The sequence below is a fragment of the Leptidea sinapis genome, chromosome 2 (assembly GCF_905404315.1).
Source record: "Leptidea sinapis chromosome 2, ilLepSina1.1, whole genome shotgun sequence".
NCBI classification, from domain to species: Eukaryota; Metazoa; Arthropoda; class Insecta; order Lepidoptera; family Pieridae; genus Leptidea; species Leptidea sinapis.
Genome location: NC_066266.1, coordinates 16,993,829 through 17,011,885, shown reverse-complemented (window position 1 = coordinate 17,011,885; position 18,057 = coordinate 16,993,829). Strand labels below are relative to the sequence as shown.

At 37.8% G+C, this 18,057-nt stretch overlaps 1 protein-coding gene across 1 annotated transcript in view; it reads right to left on the bottom strand.

The window, feature by feature from the left end:
- Positions 1-3,505: 3,505 nt before the first annotated feature.
- Positions 3,506-18,057, bottom strand: part of LOC126973175 (GTP-binding protein 2-like) — a 29,596-nt gene continuing 15,044 nt past the window's right edge. The window contains exons 8-17 of the mRNA XM_050820391.1: positions 17,250-17,365; positions 15,765-15,929; positions 14,505-14,672; positions 13,555-13,661; positions 11,777-11,909; positions 10,730-10,913; positions 8,302-8,446; positions 7,493-7,541; positions 5,007-5,102; positions 3,506-3,649 (exon numbers count right to left, since the gene is read on the bottom strand). Coding sequence (XP_050676348.1) covers positions 3,506-3,649; positions 5,007-5,102; positions 7,493-7,541; positions 8,302-8,446; positions 10,730-10,913; positions 11,777-11,909; positions 13,555-13,661; positions 14,505-14,672; positions 15,765-15,929; positions 17,250-17,365 — 1,307 coding nt within the window. The remainder of the gene's footprint in view (positions 3,650-5,006; positions 5,103-7,492; positions 7,542-8,301; positions 8,447-10,729; positions 10,914-11,776; positions 11,910-13,554; positions 13,662-14,504; positions 14,673-15,764; positions 15,930-17,249; positions 17,366-18,057) is intronic.

Here is an 18,057-nt window from a genome sequence, read left to right as displayed (position 1 = left end):
TTTAAATAGTTTAACACAGTTATCGTCATTTGTGTCGCTCTAATCACCGTAAACATTTCTACACTATAATATATATATATAATATAATATTTTAAAACACTACGAAGCAGTGCAGTCAATGTTGCAATTAATAATTATAAATGGACTAACCGCTACTCGATCCAATCTACAAGAGATTCATTAGATAAAACACACATATTTGATTATTTATGTTTACAACATAAAGAAATATACAAATACTACTGAACACCTACTTTCTACTCTAATCTTTGATATTTTTCAAAGAAAAAAACCTTACCGGCCTTACAAACAAACTTGGCATAAAGTTATACCCATATATAAAAACCATGAATATGCAAAATGTTTACAAATGGACATATGCGATTTGTTTATTCGGGCGTGGCGTTTCCCGCGTTTGCAAGGCTGCTTGACATTAGGAAAACTTCAGAATTATAATTTTTTTATTCAGTGGCACTGGATGCAAATCCATAGGCCAAAGAATCATCACTGCATCGACAGTGTTGTCGGGGGGTACCTATAGTCAACATTTTGCAAGGTTGCAATATGTCTGTGCGCGATAAATTGAAAAGATATTTGATTTGATTTGCGTGATTATTATATATCTCACATTTTAAATACTTGCATGCCCTACAATACAAATTCAATAGTGTTTATAGCCCCTACAAACATGCGTATATATTACCGAGTTGTACTCATTTAATGCGGGTTTCTTATGAGAACCAATAATATTTTATATTATTTTTAAACAGCTACATCAAAATATTACATCTATGTACATTTCTTAAAGAAAAAATAAAAATAAAATACACTTAAAGTATGATTTACTTAAAAATTACTAATTCTGTCAGTTTTTAATCAGTATTACTTATAATTAAATAAAAGTAATTATATTAAATCACTGTATTTAACAGCTGTAGTTGCATGTTCACTGAGAATTGACAACTGGTTTTTATTTGAAACTTCACAGAAAGCCCATAATATCTAAATCTATGAAACAAAAAAAAACAGATAGCAAAGAATTTTATGAGTAAGTACCTACATTATACCTAGTTCTTTTTATGAATTAAAAGCAAACAAAAAAAAATTACGTTTAGTAATTAATAGTAACAAATTGAACATATTTTTTAGTTTTATCGCCCTTTTATCATATATTAGGCAAAATATTTTATTCTAATTTCTATGCCACTTAGAAAGTAAAACTTGACTAACGGGACTTTTTTGAGCAAAAATGTCGCCGCCATTTTGAAATAAATGGCGTACTATCAATTAAATTACACCTATTATAAATTCTGTAAAATTTACTTAAATATTTGTGTTTATTAGTATTAATATTAATGAATTGTGGATAAATATTAATTTAAGTATGATTATAAATCTGTCCGGATATATTATCGGTTAAGCTAATACATAAATGAAAATTTTATTACACATAATATCACGAAAAATAATAAATATAACTATAGTATTTTTTATAACAAATTGCCGTGTTATTGCTGAAAATTAGAATGTATACTTGGATAAAGAGAAAATTTAAAATGACTAAATTACGAGAAACTAATGGCAGCGCTCTTTCTTTTCTAAAGAGCGTGTCTAAGTATTAAACGCCGCTATTTTGAATTGCTTTTTTATAAATTAATATGTACAATTAATCCCAGAAGTGAGTGATTTCACTTTACAAATAACTAATTAGTTATAAGTACTTAAATAAGGTGCTGTTAAATTTTTTATCTACACCCATGCTTTATGTGTTATTACCAAATGTCCTAATAACCATTACATCATCCAAACGAGTGTTGTAATTAAATTCAGTACAACATTACAACACTCGTTTGGATGATGTAATGGTTTTAGGACTGGCTTTTTTAATGTTAGCAGTAAGCTAACTGTTTCAGAATCTTTTATAGAGGATTCATATTATGGGTGTAGATAAAGTCTTGTATGCAACAGCTGTTGATAATTGGGTACTACAACAATCATGTGATACTATTATCACATTCATGTTTTAATATCCCTTATTACGCAACAGTTGCATAAATAATTATTAACTCACACATTTCCATTTTTGATGTTCGGCAACGATACCTTAGCTCATTATCCTACAGAAATTACAGGATCAAAATACGAAGCAACAATTTAACAGATAAAAGTTCTCACAACATAAATACTAATAAACCATTCATTAAAAAGTTAAATTTTTGTTTAGATAAAGAGTTACTAACGTAATCAGCCATTTATTTTTGGAAAATCTTTGTTAAATTATGTCATAATAAACTTCGTATTATGAATAGAGTATTGCCCACAAAGAAAACAAAATGAAATTGTCATTGCTGCATTACAACAGTAATGTTAATAAAAAAACTACTTAAACATTTATTAGTCAATTAGTTATCTAAAAACCAACTAATAATAATTTACAAGGTGGCGAATTCCGAAAAGTCGGGTCGTTGACTTTAAATTTTTTGTGCATCGCTACCAGCGCACAGTAGACATTGAAGCCATTTTATCAAATCGTGTTATTCAAACTTCAAGGTATGAAGGGAAACGTCTGCGTAATTCTTCCAATACCCCTGAAACAAAAAGAAAAACATATTAAGTTACCGATTCATTATTTTTTATTAGTTTTCAGGCTCACCCGACAGACGCTGTTCTGTCAATAGAAAAAAATGATGTAAGTATTCGGGAGTAATGTAGTCTAAAGCCATCGGATATGTGTAATCTTTAATTAGTCAATATTTAATAATTAGAAAATATTTAATTAGTCAAAGATGAAACAAAGAAAAAAATGCGTGGAGTCCCTCCGCGCGGAAGAAATGAAACTTCGTAATTTGGAAATGAAACTTCGTAATTTGGAAATGAAAATAGGAAAGGGTAGATATAAATTTTCAGTGAAATCATATTGTTTCTTTAAGACAAACTTTAGTAACATTTCTTATGATTCACAATTGATCGCATCTTTTAAGTATCATTTTCAAGTGGAGAAATATCCAAATCTATAAACATTTACAATGGGATTATGATAACTACAGTAAGATACGGTACGTTTTCAATATTTCTTGCACAAGCTGCATCAAAAAAAAACAGCAAAACCACTACCCAAGAGCGTTGAACGTTTAACGCAACAGTTCTTTCATAGCCCCCTCCATTTTGGAAGTCGCATTAGAAGTTTCACTTCAAAACGTATTTCTGGATGATTTTATAAAATGTAGTAATAAAATGATAAGGATTATAATCTATTTATTTAAAGGATTAGTGAAAACAGCATGAAAATCAGTGCAGTAGTTTTTGAGTTTAATATTATGTAGTGATTAGTAGTGACGTAAAGAGTAGACTCCATAGTCAATGTGTTATGATCTGCAAATAATACCGACATATGATTTGAACCATAACGCAATAAATAAATAAATACATCCTTTATTTTGCCAGAAAACATGTAAAAATGGGTGTAAACAATTTTAAGGTATCAATGTAATCGTCCATTATTATCTTACAAATAAATATACCTGGTGCCCAGTCCAGCAGTGAACAGCAGCCGTCTGCCGGAGACCAGGTACTCTGGACATCGCACGAACCTAAACACGACGGACGCGCTCTCGCCAGCTCGGAGGACGCTCTGAGGAGACAGGATACCCTGCGACAACGGATCATTATTACTGCTTGGGAACAATAAATACAACCTGTTATACTTTTTTTAATTGAAAATAAGGGACGAGTAGGACGTTCATCTGATGGTAATTGATACACCCTGCCCATTACAATGCAGTGTCACTCAGGATTCATGAACAACCCAAAAATTCTGAGCGGCACTACCATAATTGCGCTCGTCACCTTGAGATATAAGATGTTTAGTCTCATTTGCCCAGTAATTTCACTAGCTACAAGAACTACACATTACTGCTTCACGGCAGAAATAGGCGCCGTTGTGGTACCCATTATCTAACCAAAATATTCTAACCCAGGAGTGAGGTTGAGTAATATTACTTTAAAATAATCAAATTGTTTAAATTTGTAGAGCGACATATCGAGTAAATTTCCTAATATGCAGATATTGGGGTTGAGCAGGTTAACAACTGTAAAGTGGATCCTGTAGATGAAGCCACAACCAGAGAGTTGAAACAAGACATACAAGATTTACGAACGATGTGTCACTCGATAAGTTGGCTCAGTAGGTAAAAGCGCTTGGACGGATTCTGAGAGGTGCGGGTTCGAGTCCCGCATCGTTGATAATTTTTGGTTACAAGTTTAATTTGTAATAAATACATGTTCGAACACTAATGACATCGACACAGGCAATCAGACATGCGTCTTCCTTAAGTAAAATACTTATAACCTCAAAGAGAATATGAAAACAGTAGTACAAATTACTTTTACTGAATACATATAGTAAAATAAAGAAATTCAAAAATTATAAATTTTATTTTTTGAAAATAAGCAAATCATTAACAAATTTTAGACTATTATTGTATTTGTCTATGGATATATGTAGTAATCTAAGATAACACTGGGATATAGATTAATGAAAGTTCACGCTGTTCGTACGAACGAGTTTCATTATTAAGATCTCCGACCAAGTAAATTACAAAAAAAAATTCATAAAACATGGTGTCAGAAGTGAGATCAAACATGTACAATTCACAATATTATTAATAAATTAATAAACATGACCTCATGGCGTAGGATTCCAACATTGATACACTTCATAATGTAGTAGTTTTATGCTATTGTGGCATACATTATCTCTAACTTTAGGCAGGATTTTTGAAAAATTCTATTTATTGTACAAAAAGACAGACTGCATATTGACATCTTTAAACTATTCCTAAATATTTACAGAGATTAAATTCTAGTGGACGAATATACAAAAAAAAATATCATCCCATACCTTAGGGAAGGGACAGCCTACCCAACGAGACCTGTCACTTTGACGTCTTGTTCCAAGGTGACAGCGCTGTCAATTTTAGATCTTATTCATGCATTCAAGTACTTACCTCAATGATGGCAGTCTGTCTGACACTGCCCACGTGTACGGAACATTGGAATCCAGGATAAATAGCCGTGGAGTGACGTATTACTTCCACACGTGCCTGAAAGTGATACACAGTATATAAATATGAAATATGAAAGAGGTATTCGGTGAGTATTGCATAATATGTAGGATAAACATTATTTTTTGTTACTTGGTCGAGTTCTAGTTCGAGGGTCAGATCGTTTCCTTCCCTAAAATATTAGTCGAGGGGCGCGATGGCTGGCTCATGCGTCATGCTCGAGAACGGGCGCAACTTGTGGTGGCAGGATGACTCTATTACCAGAACTATGCGTCAAATTTAAATTTAAAGCTGATATAATCTTTATCTACACCCATAATATTTAACAGTAAGCTTACTGTTAACATTAAAAAGGTCAGTCCTAATAACCATTACATCATCCAAACGAGTGTTGTAATGTTGTACTGAATTTAATTACAACACTCGTCTGGATGATGTAATGGTTATTAGGACATTGGGTGTTTTAATGTTGGCACTAAGCTAACTATTTAAGAAGCTTTAATAGAGGTTTTTCTTGTATGCAACTGTTGATAATTAGGTATTAAAACACTCATGTGATACTATTATCCACATTAATGTGTTAATACTCCTTATTACACAACAGTTGCATAAATAACAATTAAATACATGTGCTGTATTATATCAGCTTTGTCATAGTCTCTCAGACAAAAATTTTAATAAATAAAAATTATGTATGATCCTTCTCAGTGTATTCCCGTAAATTAAATATACGTTATCATAATTCGTCACCTTTTTGCTGTTAATAGTGATTTCGATTGTTACAATCATACATTTACAAATTTTTCTCTTGCACGTTATGTTTGTTAATACGCTAGCCCCAATAGAAAAAAGAAATTGTATATAACTATTTTTTTATGGAAGAGTATACTGTTAGTGTCACCACCGCACATTGTTCTGCAGAGGTCTCACAGGAGCGTTGTTGGCAGAAAGGTAAACCCGCTTTTTTTGAGGGTACCCATGTCGTATCGTCCCGGGAACACCACACAAGGAAGCTCATTCCACAGCTTTGTAGTACGTGGAAGAAAGTTCCGTGAAAACCGCTCTGTGGAAGAACAGTGTTCTTCCTAGACCTAGCTAGTGAGCTAGGGATTCAATTATGTTATAATAAAAGTATATAATGTCACAGTAGTTTACAACTTATACTTGAAAAGCCAAAGTAAGAGAGATTATTGCGCCGTTTGTTTCCAAAGCAGTGGTAGTGCTTGATTGAAAGTATTCGTAGGGAAATTTTAATATAGAATATGGTGGCGGTGATAATAATGTCTTTCATAGCGAAATTGAAATCATGTGTCATCCTAGCAACATGTACCAGGACTTCAATTCAGTTTAGATGCAGAATGCATATTTCACTTCTGATATGTTACGCATGCACTTTTACTTATTATGAATAAAACAACATCTGTTGGATCTTTCCAGAAATACATTACGCAAGGATCATTTTCAGATGAAGACTAGAGATACCAGAGACTTAGAAGAGCTTTATCAACCATGTATCCCTACCAGACAACTCACGTGGGTAATAATATAAAAAAATGGAATAAAATAAACTTTCTACTAGTGATGGGACGAACTTCGTTTTGCATTCGGTAAATCCGAACTTCGATGGCTTGAACAGAACTTCGTCATTCGGCCTAAGTTCGGCTTATTCCGTACAAGAAAAATCAAAACAAAATATTTGCACTTTTTTGATTGAACATATTAGAACAGAAAATCTGTTAAATAAAACAAACCATGTCACACTTGCAGTAAGAAAATATTAATATTTCTCTCGTTAAACCCCCAAAGAACATGTGATATGTTAAATGCAAACAAAAAAGCACGAGAAATAAATATTATGACTGTTCATTGTCAGTACATTTATGAAAATTTTACATACGTTCACAAAAAAAGTCACCTTTTTACTCTCAATAGTGATTTTCATTCTTATAACACTAGAAATAAGGGATTGCTTGTAACTAATTCAAGAAGGCTTCATAAGATACATAATAGCTTTAAAGGTAAATGTATACACTTTTATAAAAAAGCCCCAGCCACTGATCAGGTATTATCTATAAATAAATTTAAATGTTTTATTAAAAAATGGCTCTGTCGTAAATCCTAAAACTCCACAGCTAAATATCTAAGTGATCGGATAGCCTGGGACTACATTATGATTATTTTATAGCAATAACAATGTCGATGCAATATTGTATATTCCTTTGAAAAGAGCGCAAAATAAGAAGACTGGGAGAGTTTCTTGCGCCGTTTCTTCTCTCTCAGAGCGCCATTTGTTTTCGAAGCGGTAGTAGTGTCTAGAATATTAGAAATGACATCAAACAGAATTCTAAAGGAATCAATGTTGAGAAAATAAATGACTACTTTAGGCCTTAAGCGCGGCGAAAATCAACCGAACTTTTTTAAATGCGTACCTGAAAATATATACATCCCCTGGGATCATTCGGATCCTCGAGCCAAACCCTGTCCACACACGGCTCCGTCACACTAACAGCTGTCACTTCGACGTCTTCAGTGACAGCGCTGTCAGATCTGTCACTGTCGGTGGCGGGGTTTGCGTCTTTTCTGTTCACGCTGTCAACGTTGATGCTCTTTGTGAGGATGTTCTTCGCCGTCGCAATATCTTGGAGCACGTTCTTGTTTTTCCGCCGGACATTTTTGCGGTTTTCCGGGTGTGGTGACAATTGCGATATCTACAGATAAAAATGTTTAATTGAGAAATTTTTTTATGTGTAATATAGCATTATCACAACAGTGAAAAAAAATTATCTGATAAAAACGATTTAAGGCGTAGTGTACCGCAAACAATACCGCTAAGGCCGGCAACGCTACTGTGATTCCTTTGTCGTTGCACGACAATGTGGGCGGCGGTGATCATTTAATTCCAGGTGACCCGTACGCTCGTTTGTCCTCCTGTCCCATAAAAAAATCCAACTGCACCCATAACTTAGGCTAAAACAAGTGCAGCTATGTTTAGCAGCAGAAATCAGTGTGGTACTGCTCTGAATAAACAGCAAAATATGTTATATATTTTTTTTATGACAATAAGGGACGAGACTAGGACGATGGTCATTGATATGCATTGCCCATTACAATTCAGTGCTGCTCGTACTGCTATAAACAACTTAAATATCTTAACAATCATACCTGGTGTCCTGTACATCTGTGTGAGCAGCCCCACGCCGGTCGCTCTCCGCTCCCGTACCCCGTCGGGGGTGTCAACATCACCATCCCCGGGCGCAGCCCTGCGGGCCAGTGTGACAGCCCTAGCGACGCAGAATGCCCCGCACGAACGACCCCGCACGGAACACGGTTTCTGTATATCGACTTTACTAATATTTTGACGAATTCGCCGTTATCCAAAGGACCTAGAAAATAATAATATTACTTTTATACCAGAAACAAATATAAACTTACAATTCCTACTAATTTAAAAAAAGATAAATATAAAATAATCATCGCATCCGGCAGATGAACAGACAATAACAATATTTACACACTCTTACACAAATTATCTTGCCCCAAACTAGGCATAGCCTGTACTATGGGTACAACCCATAGTACAGGCTATGCCTGGTAGACACCGATATATTTAATAAAATATACTTACTTAAACATACATAAATACATATAAGCATCCATGACTCGGAAACAAACATTCATACTGATCATATAAATGTTTGCACCTACCGGGATTCAAACCCGGGACCTCTAGCTCAGAAGCCAGGGTCACAGACCACTGGGCTATAGGAATCGTCATGAACGCTGTAGGATCAGGCGGTCGACTTGTTAATTTAAGAATCTCAAACTATCCAAAAATATAGTATTAATATTTTTGAAGTGATAACTTCTTATGCTATTATTCTGATAACCGCTTCGTTCACGCACACGACAGCGGTAGGCAGGCTCCTCCTCTCTCACTCAAACCAATTGTTACTTTACAAGGTTACTAGCTGACCCAGCAAACGTTGTATTGCCATGTAAAGTAACGAATTGGTAAAAGTAACGTACAAAAAATAGATGCAACCGATTCTCAGACCTACCATATATATCGTACTATAATAGATACATGGGCGGCGGCTATTGAAAGCAAGGGGGAAGGCCTGGCAGTTGGCCTGGATATAGCGAAGGCCTTTGATCGTGTATGGCACAAGGCGCTCCTCTCAAAACTTCCATCATTTGTACTTCCCGAGTGCTTATGCAAGTGGAACTCCAGCTTCCTCACTGGGCGCAGCATACAGGTCGTTGTCGACGGATATTGCTCGAACCCGAAAACCGTGAACGCTGGAGTGCCCCAAGGCTGTGCTATCTCCCACGCTGTTTCTTCTGCATATCAATGATATGTTGGACACCGCCAACATGCATTGCTATGCAGACGACAGCACTGGTGATGCCATATACACGGGCCATGCAGGTCTCTCTCGGGAAATCGTCGACCAGTGCCGAGAGAAACTTGTGTCTTCTATCAGGTCCTCTCTTGAAAAGATCGCGGAATGGAGTAAATTGAATATTGTCCAATTTAACCCCCAGAAGACTCAAGTTTGCGCGTTTACCACTAAAAAAAACCCCATTTGTCGTTTCACCGCTCTTCGACAACACTTCCCTTAGCCTCGCCTAGTATGGGGAATACTGGGTCTCGAAATCTCAAGCGATTGACGATTCGGTGGTCATCTAGAGAGCAAAGCTAAATTGGCTTCGAAGAAGCTGGGCGTCATTAATAGAGCACGGCAATACTTCAAGCCGGTCCACATTCTAGCGCTCTACAAAGCGCCGGTCCGGCCACACATGGAGTATTGTTGTCATCTCTGGTCTGGCGCACCCCAGTATCAGATCGATCCATTTGACCGCTGCAACGTAGAGTAGCTCGAATTGTCGGGGACCCAGTGCTCTGTGAACGGCTGCATCATTTGGCGTTGCTCTACGCAACGCCAAATGATCCAGCCGATGTCGCTTCATTGTGTGTTTTCTACCGCATTTATCATGGGGAGTGTTCCGAAGAGCTGTTTAACCTGATTCCTGCAGCCCATCTGGATCTGTGGCAGTACTCCACTGAGCGGTTTTACAGGAGCTTTCTTCCACGTACTACAAAGCTGTGGAATGAGCTTTCTTGTGCGGTGTTTCCGAGATGATACGACATGGGTACCTTCAAAAAAAGCGCGTACACCTTCCGTTAGGGCCAGCAACGCCCCTGTGATTCCTCTGGTGTTGCAAGAGATTGTGGGCGGTGGTGATCACTTAACACGAGGTGACCTCCACGCTCGTTTGTCCTCCTATTCCATAAAAAAAGAATTCATAAACTTAAAAAAAAATGAACTTTTTTTATATTCTCACTAAATTGAGACCAAATTCTATTTTCAGTTGCAATCCCATATTATTAAACTGAGCTGGGCATTTGGATCCATTTATTCCATTTGGCATCTCAGTTGGCGAACTACTGAAAGTAGTTTCTCAATCCATCTATGTGGTAATGTATTAAAATTTTAAGCTTAATAGTTATGTGAATGTGACAGATAAGTGTTTTGTAAGTGAAGATCGTTTTTCTGAAATAGAGATTTAGATAACTTGCTAGATGACATGCAATCCGAATTTCAACTAATATTAGTTTATAGATCGCATATCGAAAGCGGCCGTTAATTAATATAATAACTAACCAATTATCAAGTTGTCTCCTTCACAGATCTGTCCCCGAGCTAGCAGCCCTCCCACTACGGGCCCTCCACTGTCGCCCACGTGGAAAATTTCGTCTATTTGGAACTCGCAAGCCTCCTGTAAATATTTACATAGACGACTTATTGGTTCGCTGTTATAGATGACATATTTGCATGCAACTGTTTTCTACTATTGAGTCAATATTGCGGACAGCTGTGTGGCACTACCACTGGTATTTTCTATTGCATGGACTGTATCCGCGATTATATTTTGGGCCAACGTTGAGTCCCCATGTTCAAAATACTCACTAATCGAACGTTTTAAAGACTTTTATTTAATCGTGAAATGCAGGTTGCTTGGATGTATGGCGTGTCTCCATCAAACTATACAAGATTAAACTGAAAGAGCTCTCTTGTGCGACTTTTTATGAAAAAAAGGGACGAGACGAGCAGGACGTTCAGGTGATCTTAATTGATACGCCATGCCAATAACAATGCAATGATATAGCAATGGTAGTGCCGCTCAGTCAAGAACCCTGAGCGGCACTACAATTGCGCTCGTCACCTTGAAACATAAGATGTTAAGTCTTATTTGCCCAGTAATACACTAGCTACGGCGCCCTTCAGACCGAAACACAATAATGCCTACACATTACCGCTTCACGGCAAAAATAGGCGCAGTTGCTTTAGAAATAATCTATCCGGCATCCTGTGCTAAGGAGCCTTCCCTCCCACAGGCAATACGACATAGGGTACCATCAAAATTAGGACGTACACTTGTAAGTTCGACTAGATTATATTATTTTATAGCAATAGCAAGTAAATACAAAACAGAGCGCAAAAAAATGCTGGGATAGTTTCTTGCGCCGCGTCTTCTCTCTCAGAGCGCAATTTGTTCCCGTAGCGGTAGTAGTGTCTAGTATATTAGAAATGACATCAAAAAGATTCCTAAAGGAATCAATTTTGAGAAAATAAATGCCTTTTAACTATGCGCTATTTTGGCGATTTTTTCAGGATAACAGCCTTAAGCGAATACAAATCTTGACTCACGTCACTGTGCGCGTCACCCCGCGCGTCTGAGTCCGCGGCCAAGTGCGCCGGCGTGAGAGCGAGAAGGAAGGCGTGCAGCGCACTCAGTCCCGCGCCGCGCACGCAGCTCACAGGGAACACGGACACGTGCTCGCTGAAATATACGCGGCTTGAACATTCAAACACCTGCGGGCCTACTACGAACTTTTTTTTTAATGTAATTATGGGACGAGACGAGCAGGATGTTCAGCTCACATGTTAATTGATACGCCCTACCCATAACAATGCAGTGCCGCATAGGATTCTAAAATAACCCAAAAATTCTGAGTGGCACTACAAGTGCGCTGGTGACCTTGAGACATAAGATGTTAAGTCTCTTTTGCCCAGTAATTTCACTGGATACCGCGCCCTTCAGACCGAAACACTGTAATATTTACACGTACTGCTTCACGGCAGAAATAGGCGACGTTGTGGTAACCATCTAGCCGGCTTCCTGTGCGAAGGAGCCTCCCACTGGATACTGCGAACTCTTATTGCTATTCAATTGACAACCTAAAATGCTTTGCTATTTCGTACCACGACGTCATTAGAGATATCCATTTTAGGTAGAAGTCAAATCAAGTCGGAAAGTGAATCGCAAACTGTTTTAGTTCGTTCATTCATACCATGAACTAATATTTCAACCTAAACTGGATAGCTTATTTGTCAAAGTGAGCGATTCCAAAAAGGTTTCTTCTTCCTAAGAGGAAAGTGAATCGCGTTGTTAATAACTTTTAAAAAAAAAGTGAAAACATACAGAAAAGGAAAATTTTATTGATGAAAGATGAGATTAGAATACTTTATTGGATTTTTTCGTAAAACAAAATACTAAAAATAAATACCGTAAATGAAAATACCAAAGACGAGGCAGTAAGGGCCCGGACTATAGCCTGTTCGCAAGAACGAATTTAAAAAAATGTTCTCTGTGCTCCTGTCAAATCAAACATCAATGGAGGTGCGTTCATAACTCGTTATTTTTACGAAAACACCTAAGCAAACATTTAATTTGTAATGCAAATAACTATATATATTTATATTACTTAACATATATATGAAAAGTTAATATATATTTTAATAAGTACAAAAATATGGTTTATAATTTGAATGTATAAAGCGCAATTTAAAAATGTATTTTTAGTGATATCATTTTAGGTTCGAGTAAGTGAGACAATCTTATGCAACAACTGCAGAGCGTCATCTCTTTCTCACACCGCGGACCACAGACAAATTTAATTCATTCATTATTGATATGCGATCCAATCGCCATTCAGTAAAAGGCACTTGGTACGTATTTTAGCGATTGAGTTTAGGTACCTAAACTGAACTACATCGGAATCGCATGCCCTTCCGCCCTTAGTCCTCTTTTACAACACCCTTGGGCCTTATGAAGTCCCACTTACCTATTCTATTTATGCTCCAGGGAGGCACAGGACAAAATTTCAAAATCTGATGTATAACATATTTTATTCAATAAAGTGAGTATTATTTAATTGTTTGAAAGTGAGTATTTTACTCACTTTCTGCATGTTGGGTTTGCCTATTATTGGATTTTTGCTCAAATCAACTTGTTAACACTGTCTGTAATAATTGTTTACGATCATATTGTTAAATCTTCTAGCAGACCTATAAGATAGAGGGCTTTGTACCTTCCTTAGATCCGCCACGCGTCGTTTTAATGAGATTTCGCTCTAGTTAACTTTTTTTAAATCACGGTAAAGGAATCAATAATTGTTAGTGATAATATTGCTATAGGTACATACTTCTCTCGTTTATGGTCAGCCGTGTCTTTGTCTATGGTGTCCAATATACTCTGTGTGGCGACGACACAGTTTCGTGCCAAATTCTCGTCCGTTATCAGGAGCGGTGTCTGAAATTAATAAATAACACTTTTGCATTAAAGTTTGTGTGTCAAGCGAATGACATTAGAAACGACAGACCTGGAGTGAAAACAAAGAGAGATGATTGTCTCAGATTTGCCCTCTGTCCCCGCTAGGAGTTACAAGAACTTAAGTAAGTATACAGTTTACTTGGCATGTGTGTAAATGTTCAACTTGCACAGGTTTAAATTGATTTTATTAAATTTTGTTGAACAAAAATGTCTAATAAAATGCCTTGTTAGCAATGGCTGCTCACAATTTCGATTTTGATATCCTGTAAGTAATGGAGGGTACGCGAAATTCTTAAAAGTAATAGATTTCACAAATTAAATTTGTAACCAAAATTAATGAACGAGTATTGTTTATATTTGAAAGGCCGACATTTATAGTAAAAATTTTAGATCTGAAAGAGAGATATCTCAACTTAACTTCGTAATATGCAATTATTGTGGTTGAGCAGGTTATCAACTGTAAAGTAAATCCTGTTGATGGAGCCACAACCTGAGAGTTTTGATGGAATAAGGAACGAGATGAGCAGGACCTTCAGCTGATGGTAATTGATACGCCCTGTCCATTACAATGCAGTGCCGCTCAAGATTATTGAAATACCCAAAAATTTTAAGCGGCACTACAACTGCGCTCGTCACCCTGAGACAGAAGATGTTAAGTCTCATTTTTTGAAATTAATTGTTTTTAAACATACTGAAATTTCAAATTATAATACTAAAAGTTCTAAGTTTTCACTTGGAACGGCTGTGTGGCAACTGTCTATATCTGCAATACCAGAGTTTTTAACGTGAGAGTATGCTCTAAACCCGAAGGTTATACTTTACCTTTCGGTGAACAGCTAACAGATCGGCAAGGTTCTTCATCAGATGCTGCATCGCGGCCGCGGTGACCAGCTCGCACTTGTTCACCACCACAAACAGCGGCATATCGAGAGCCACCAGGAGCCCCAGGTGTTCCTCCGTGATGCCAGTTATACCGGCCGTCGCTGATATCTGCAGACATTTATTAGTATTAGTATTTTTAATTGTGTAATTGGAACCAATGGTGGTTAATCACAAGCAACACTTATAACATATTGTACAGCCATAGGAATCTAAAAAAGAAGGTACTTTATGTGTCAGAGCAATAAACTTTTCGCATCACAGACGATTAAAGACCAACAGTACGTAAATAGTGATTTAGTATTACACTGCCTGTCCCCGTCGTGTAGCGCGGGGATTAGATAAAAGTGATGGGGAAACACTCAGATAGTGGCCTGCCCCGTCTTATCACGCGGGGATTAGTTAAAAGTGATGGGTCACACTCAGATAGTGGCCTGCCCCGTCTTCTCACGCGGGGATAAGTTAAAAGTGATGGGTCACACTCAGATAGTAGCCTGTCTCCGTATTAACACGCGGGGATTAGTTGAAAGTGATGGGGACACACTCAGATAGTGGCCTGCCCCGTCTTATCACGCGGGGATTAGTTAAAAGTGATGGGTCACACTCAGATAGTGGCCTGCCCCGTCTTATCACGCGGAGATTAGTTAAAAGTGATGGGTCACACTCAGATAGTAGCCTGTCTCCGTATTAACACGCGGGGATTAGTTGAAAGTGATGGGGACACACTCAGATAGCGCCTGCCCCGTCTTATCACGCGGGGATTAGTTAAAAGTGATGGGTCACACTCAGATAGTAGCCTGTCTCCGTATTAACACGCGGGGATTAGTTGAAAATCATGGGGACACACTCAGATAGTGGCCTGCCCCGTCTTATCACGCGGGGATTAGTTAAAAGTGATGGGTCACACTCAGATAGTAGCCTGTCTCCGTATTAACACGCGGGGATTAGTTGAAAATGATGGGGACACACTCAGATAGTGGCCTGCCCCGTCTTATCACGCGGGGATTAGTTAAAAGTGATGGGTCACACTCAGATAGTAGCCTGTCTCCGTATTAACACGCGGGGATTAGTTGAAAATGATGGGGACACACTCAGATAGTGGCCTGCCCCGTCTTATCACGCGGGGATTAGTTAAAAGTGATGGGTCACAATCAGAAAGGAGCCCCCCCCCACTCGGGAAATACTAATGTAAACAATAGCTACCACAAGCATGGCGTAGTGTGGCGAGTAGCCTGTCAGCCCGTGGCGCGTCGTCCGCTGATACTTGCTGTGGCCGGCTAGGTCCAGGAACGACACCAGCTTGGCACTCCGCTCCCCGATCCTCTCCGCCGTCATCAGCTCCGAACATCCGTAATTTATCACGTGACCCTGACAATTTTTTTTAGTTTAGAATTATGAATCCTCCAAGATATCGCCTTCAAAGTAATAACGAATGTATAGACTTACTACAAAAGTTAAATATTTTGACATTGCCTAATATGTACATATTTGTAGCATGTAAGCAAAGAGTGTCATGTCACCAGCTCCTTTGAACAGGAAGCCGGCTAGATTATGGACGCCTATTTCTGCCGTGAAGCAGTCATGTGTAAACATTACTGTGTTTCGGTCTGAAGGGCGTAGTAGCTAGTGAAATTACTGGGCAAATGAGATTTAACATGTTATGTCTCAAGGTGACGAGCGCAATCGTAGTGCCGCTTAGAATTTTTGGGTTATTCAAGAATCCTGAGGGACACTTCATTTTTTGTAGAGTGTATCAATTACCATCAACTGAACTTTCTGCTCGTCTCGTCCCTTATTTTTATAAAAAAGTGGTTGTAAATACTACGCGGGACTAGTACTAGGCGGGACTGCCTAAATAAAAATGGTATTTAGTTTAGTATGAAACGTGCAATGATTTGACATAAGTTTGAAATAGTAGTAATTACAGTATCACGAATTGGCACGATGTATTATCCAGCTAAGTTTGAAAGCAAACAGTTGCTTAAAACGATTTCGGCTATCTCCTTTTTTTTATAAGAGTGTAGCCGTCATCTGTCAATGACTGTACGTTTCATACAATCGAGTGAATCGCTTTGTAAAACTAAATAGTCACTAATTTAAAAGGGGCATTGAATTGAATCCTCGTTCCAACCAATTACTGGATAGACTGGTTTATGGCCACTGTCACAGAACAATATTATACCTAAATAGCCTATATAGTAGCTACGCAATATGTATAAAATTATTAAATCATCTACCTGTAGAAATAAAAAAACTTACCACAGAAATGATTATCTGGACTCCTGTTTAAATGGTTAATCGACAAAAATCTTAATATTCAGGATTTTTTTAAATTTTATGTAAACTTCTTGCATGCTAATTTTCAATTTGCCGAATAGAAGCCACTACAATAAATTTAGGATCTATAATGTATACTGTACTCGACACAATAAAGAAGTTTCATTTCAACTCCTCAACAGGCCTAGCCCCAAGTGAATCGTCCTTATGATGCATTCAAATAAACTGAATTCAAATAGCCCTTAACTTATCGCTTTAAAATCTTCCCTATAAATATTTCTCTTAAATTACGGAATCTACCATATATTCGGAAAAAGTAGAGCTCGTGAGAAGAACATACATCAACGGCAACTTTTGGCCTGTCTATTCTACTCTTTTCCTCCTTCAACCTCTCCTTCACTACTTCCATACCTGAGCATCAAAGCCAAGGATCTCGTGGCTCAGCGAGGACGTCCTGCCACTCTTCACCTCATGGAGATGACGGAACATGTTCAGACGAGCGCTACCTCGGCCGTTATCCAATTCACCTACGGCAAAATTAATTAAAAATAATATTAACGTAAATCCTACTAGCCATATTAATAAATAAACTAAAAATAATTTTCTTTTTCTTATGGAAAAGGAGGACTTACGAGCGTACGTCACCTGGTGGTAAGTGATCACCGCCACCCACAATTTCTTGCAACACCAGAAGAATCACAGGAGCGTTGCCAGCCTTTAAGGAAGGTGTACGCGCTTTTTTTGAAGGTACCCATGTCGTATCGTCCCGGAAACACCGCACAAGGAAGCTCATTCCACAGCTTTGTAGTACGTGGATGAAAGCTCCTTGAAAACCGCACTGTGGAGGACCGCCAACAAATCCAGATGGTGGGGATGATATCCTAACTTGAAGGCGTGTCGTGCGAAGGTGGAATTCGGCGGCAGGAATCTGGTGAAACAGCTCTTCGGAACACTCCCCGTGATACACACAATGAAGCGACAACTCTACGCAACGCCAAGTGATCCAGCCGTTCACAGACCACTGGGTCCCCGACAATTCGAGCTGCTCTTTCTTTTCTTTTCTTTCAAAATGTGGAGAAAAATTATTGCCAAAATTTTTTATTTCCCCCCGGACCACTGTGTGCTTTCTTTTAACTATAATAATTAATTTTTGGATGATTTTCTTTACTTGTACTATCAATATGTCGGTCGTATGGTAGTGTCTTACCGTATGATGGTG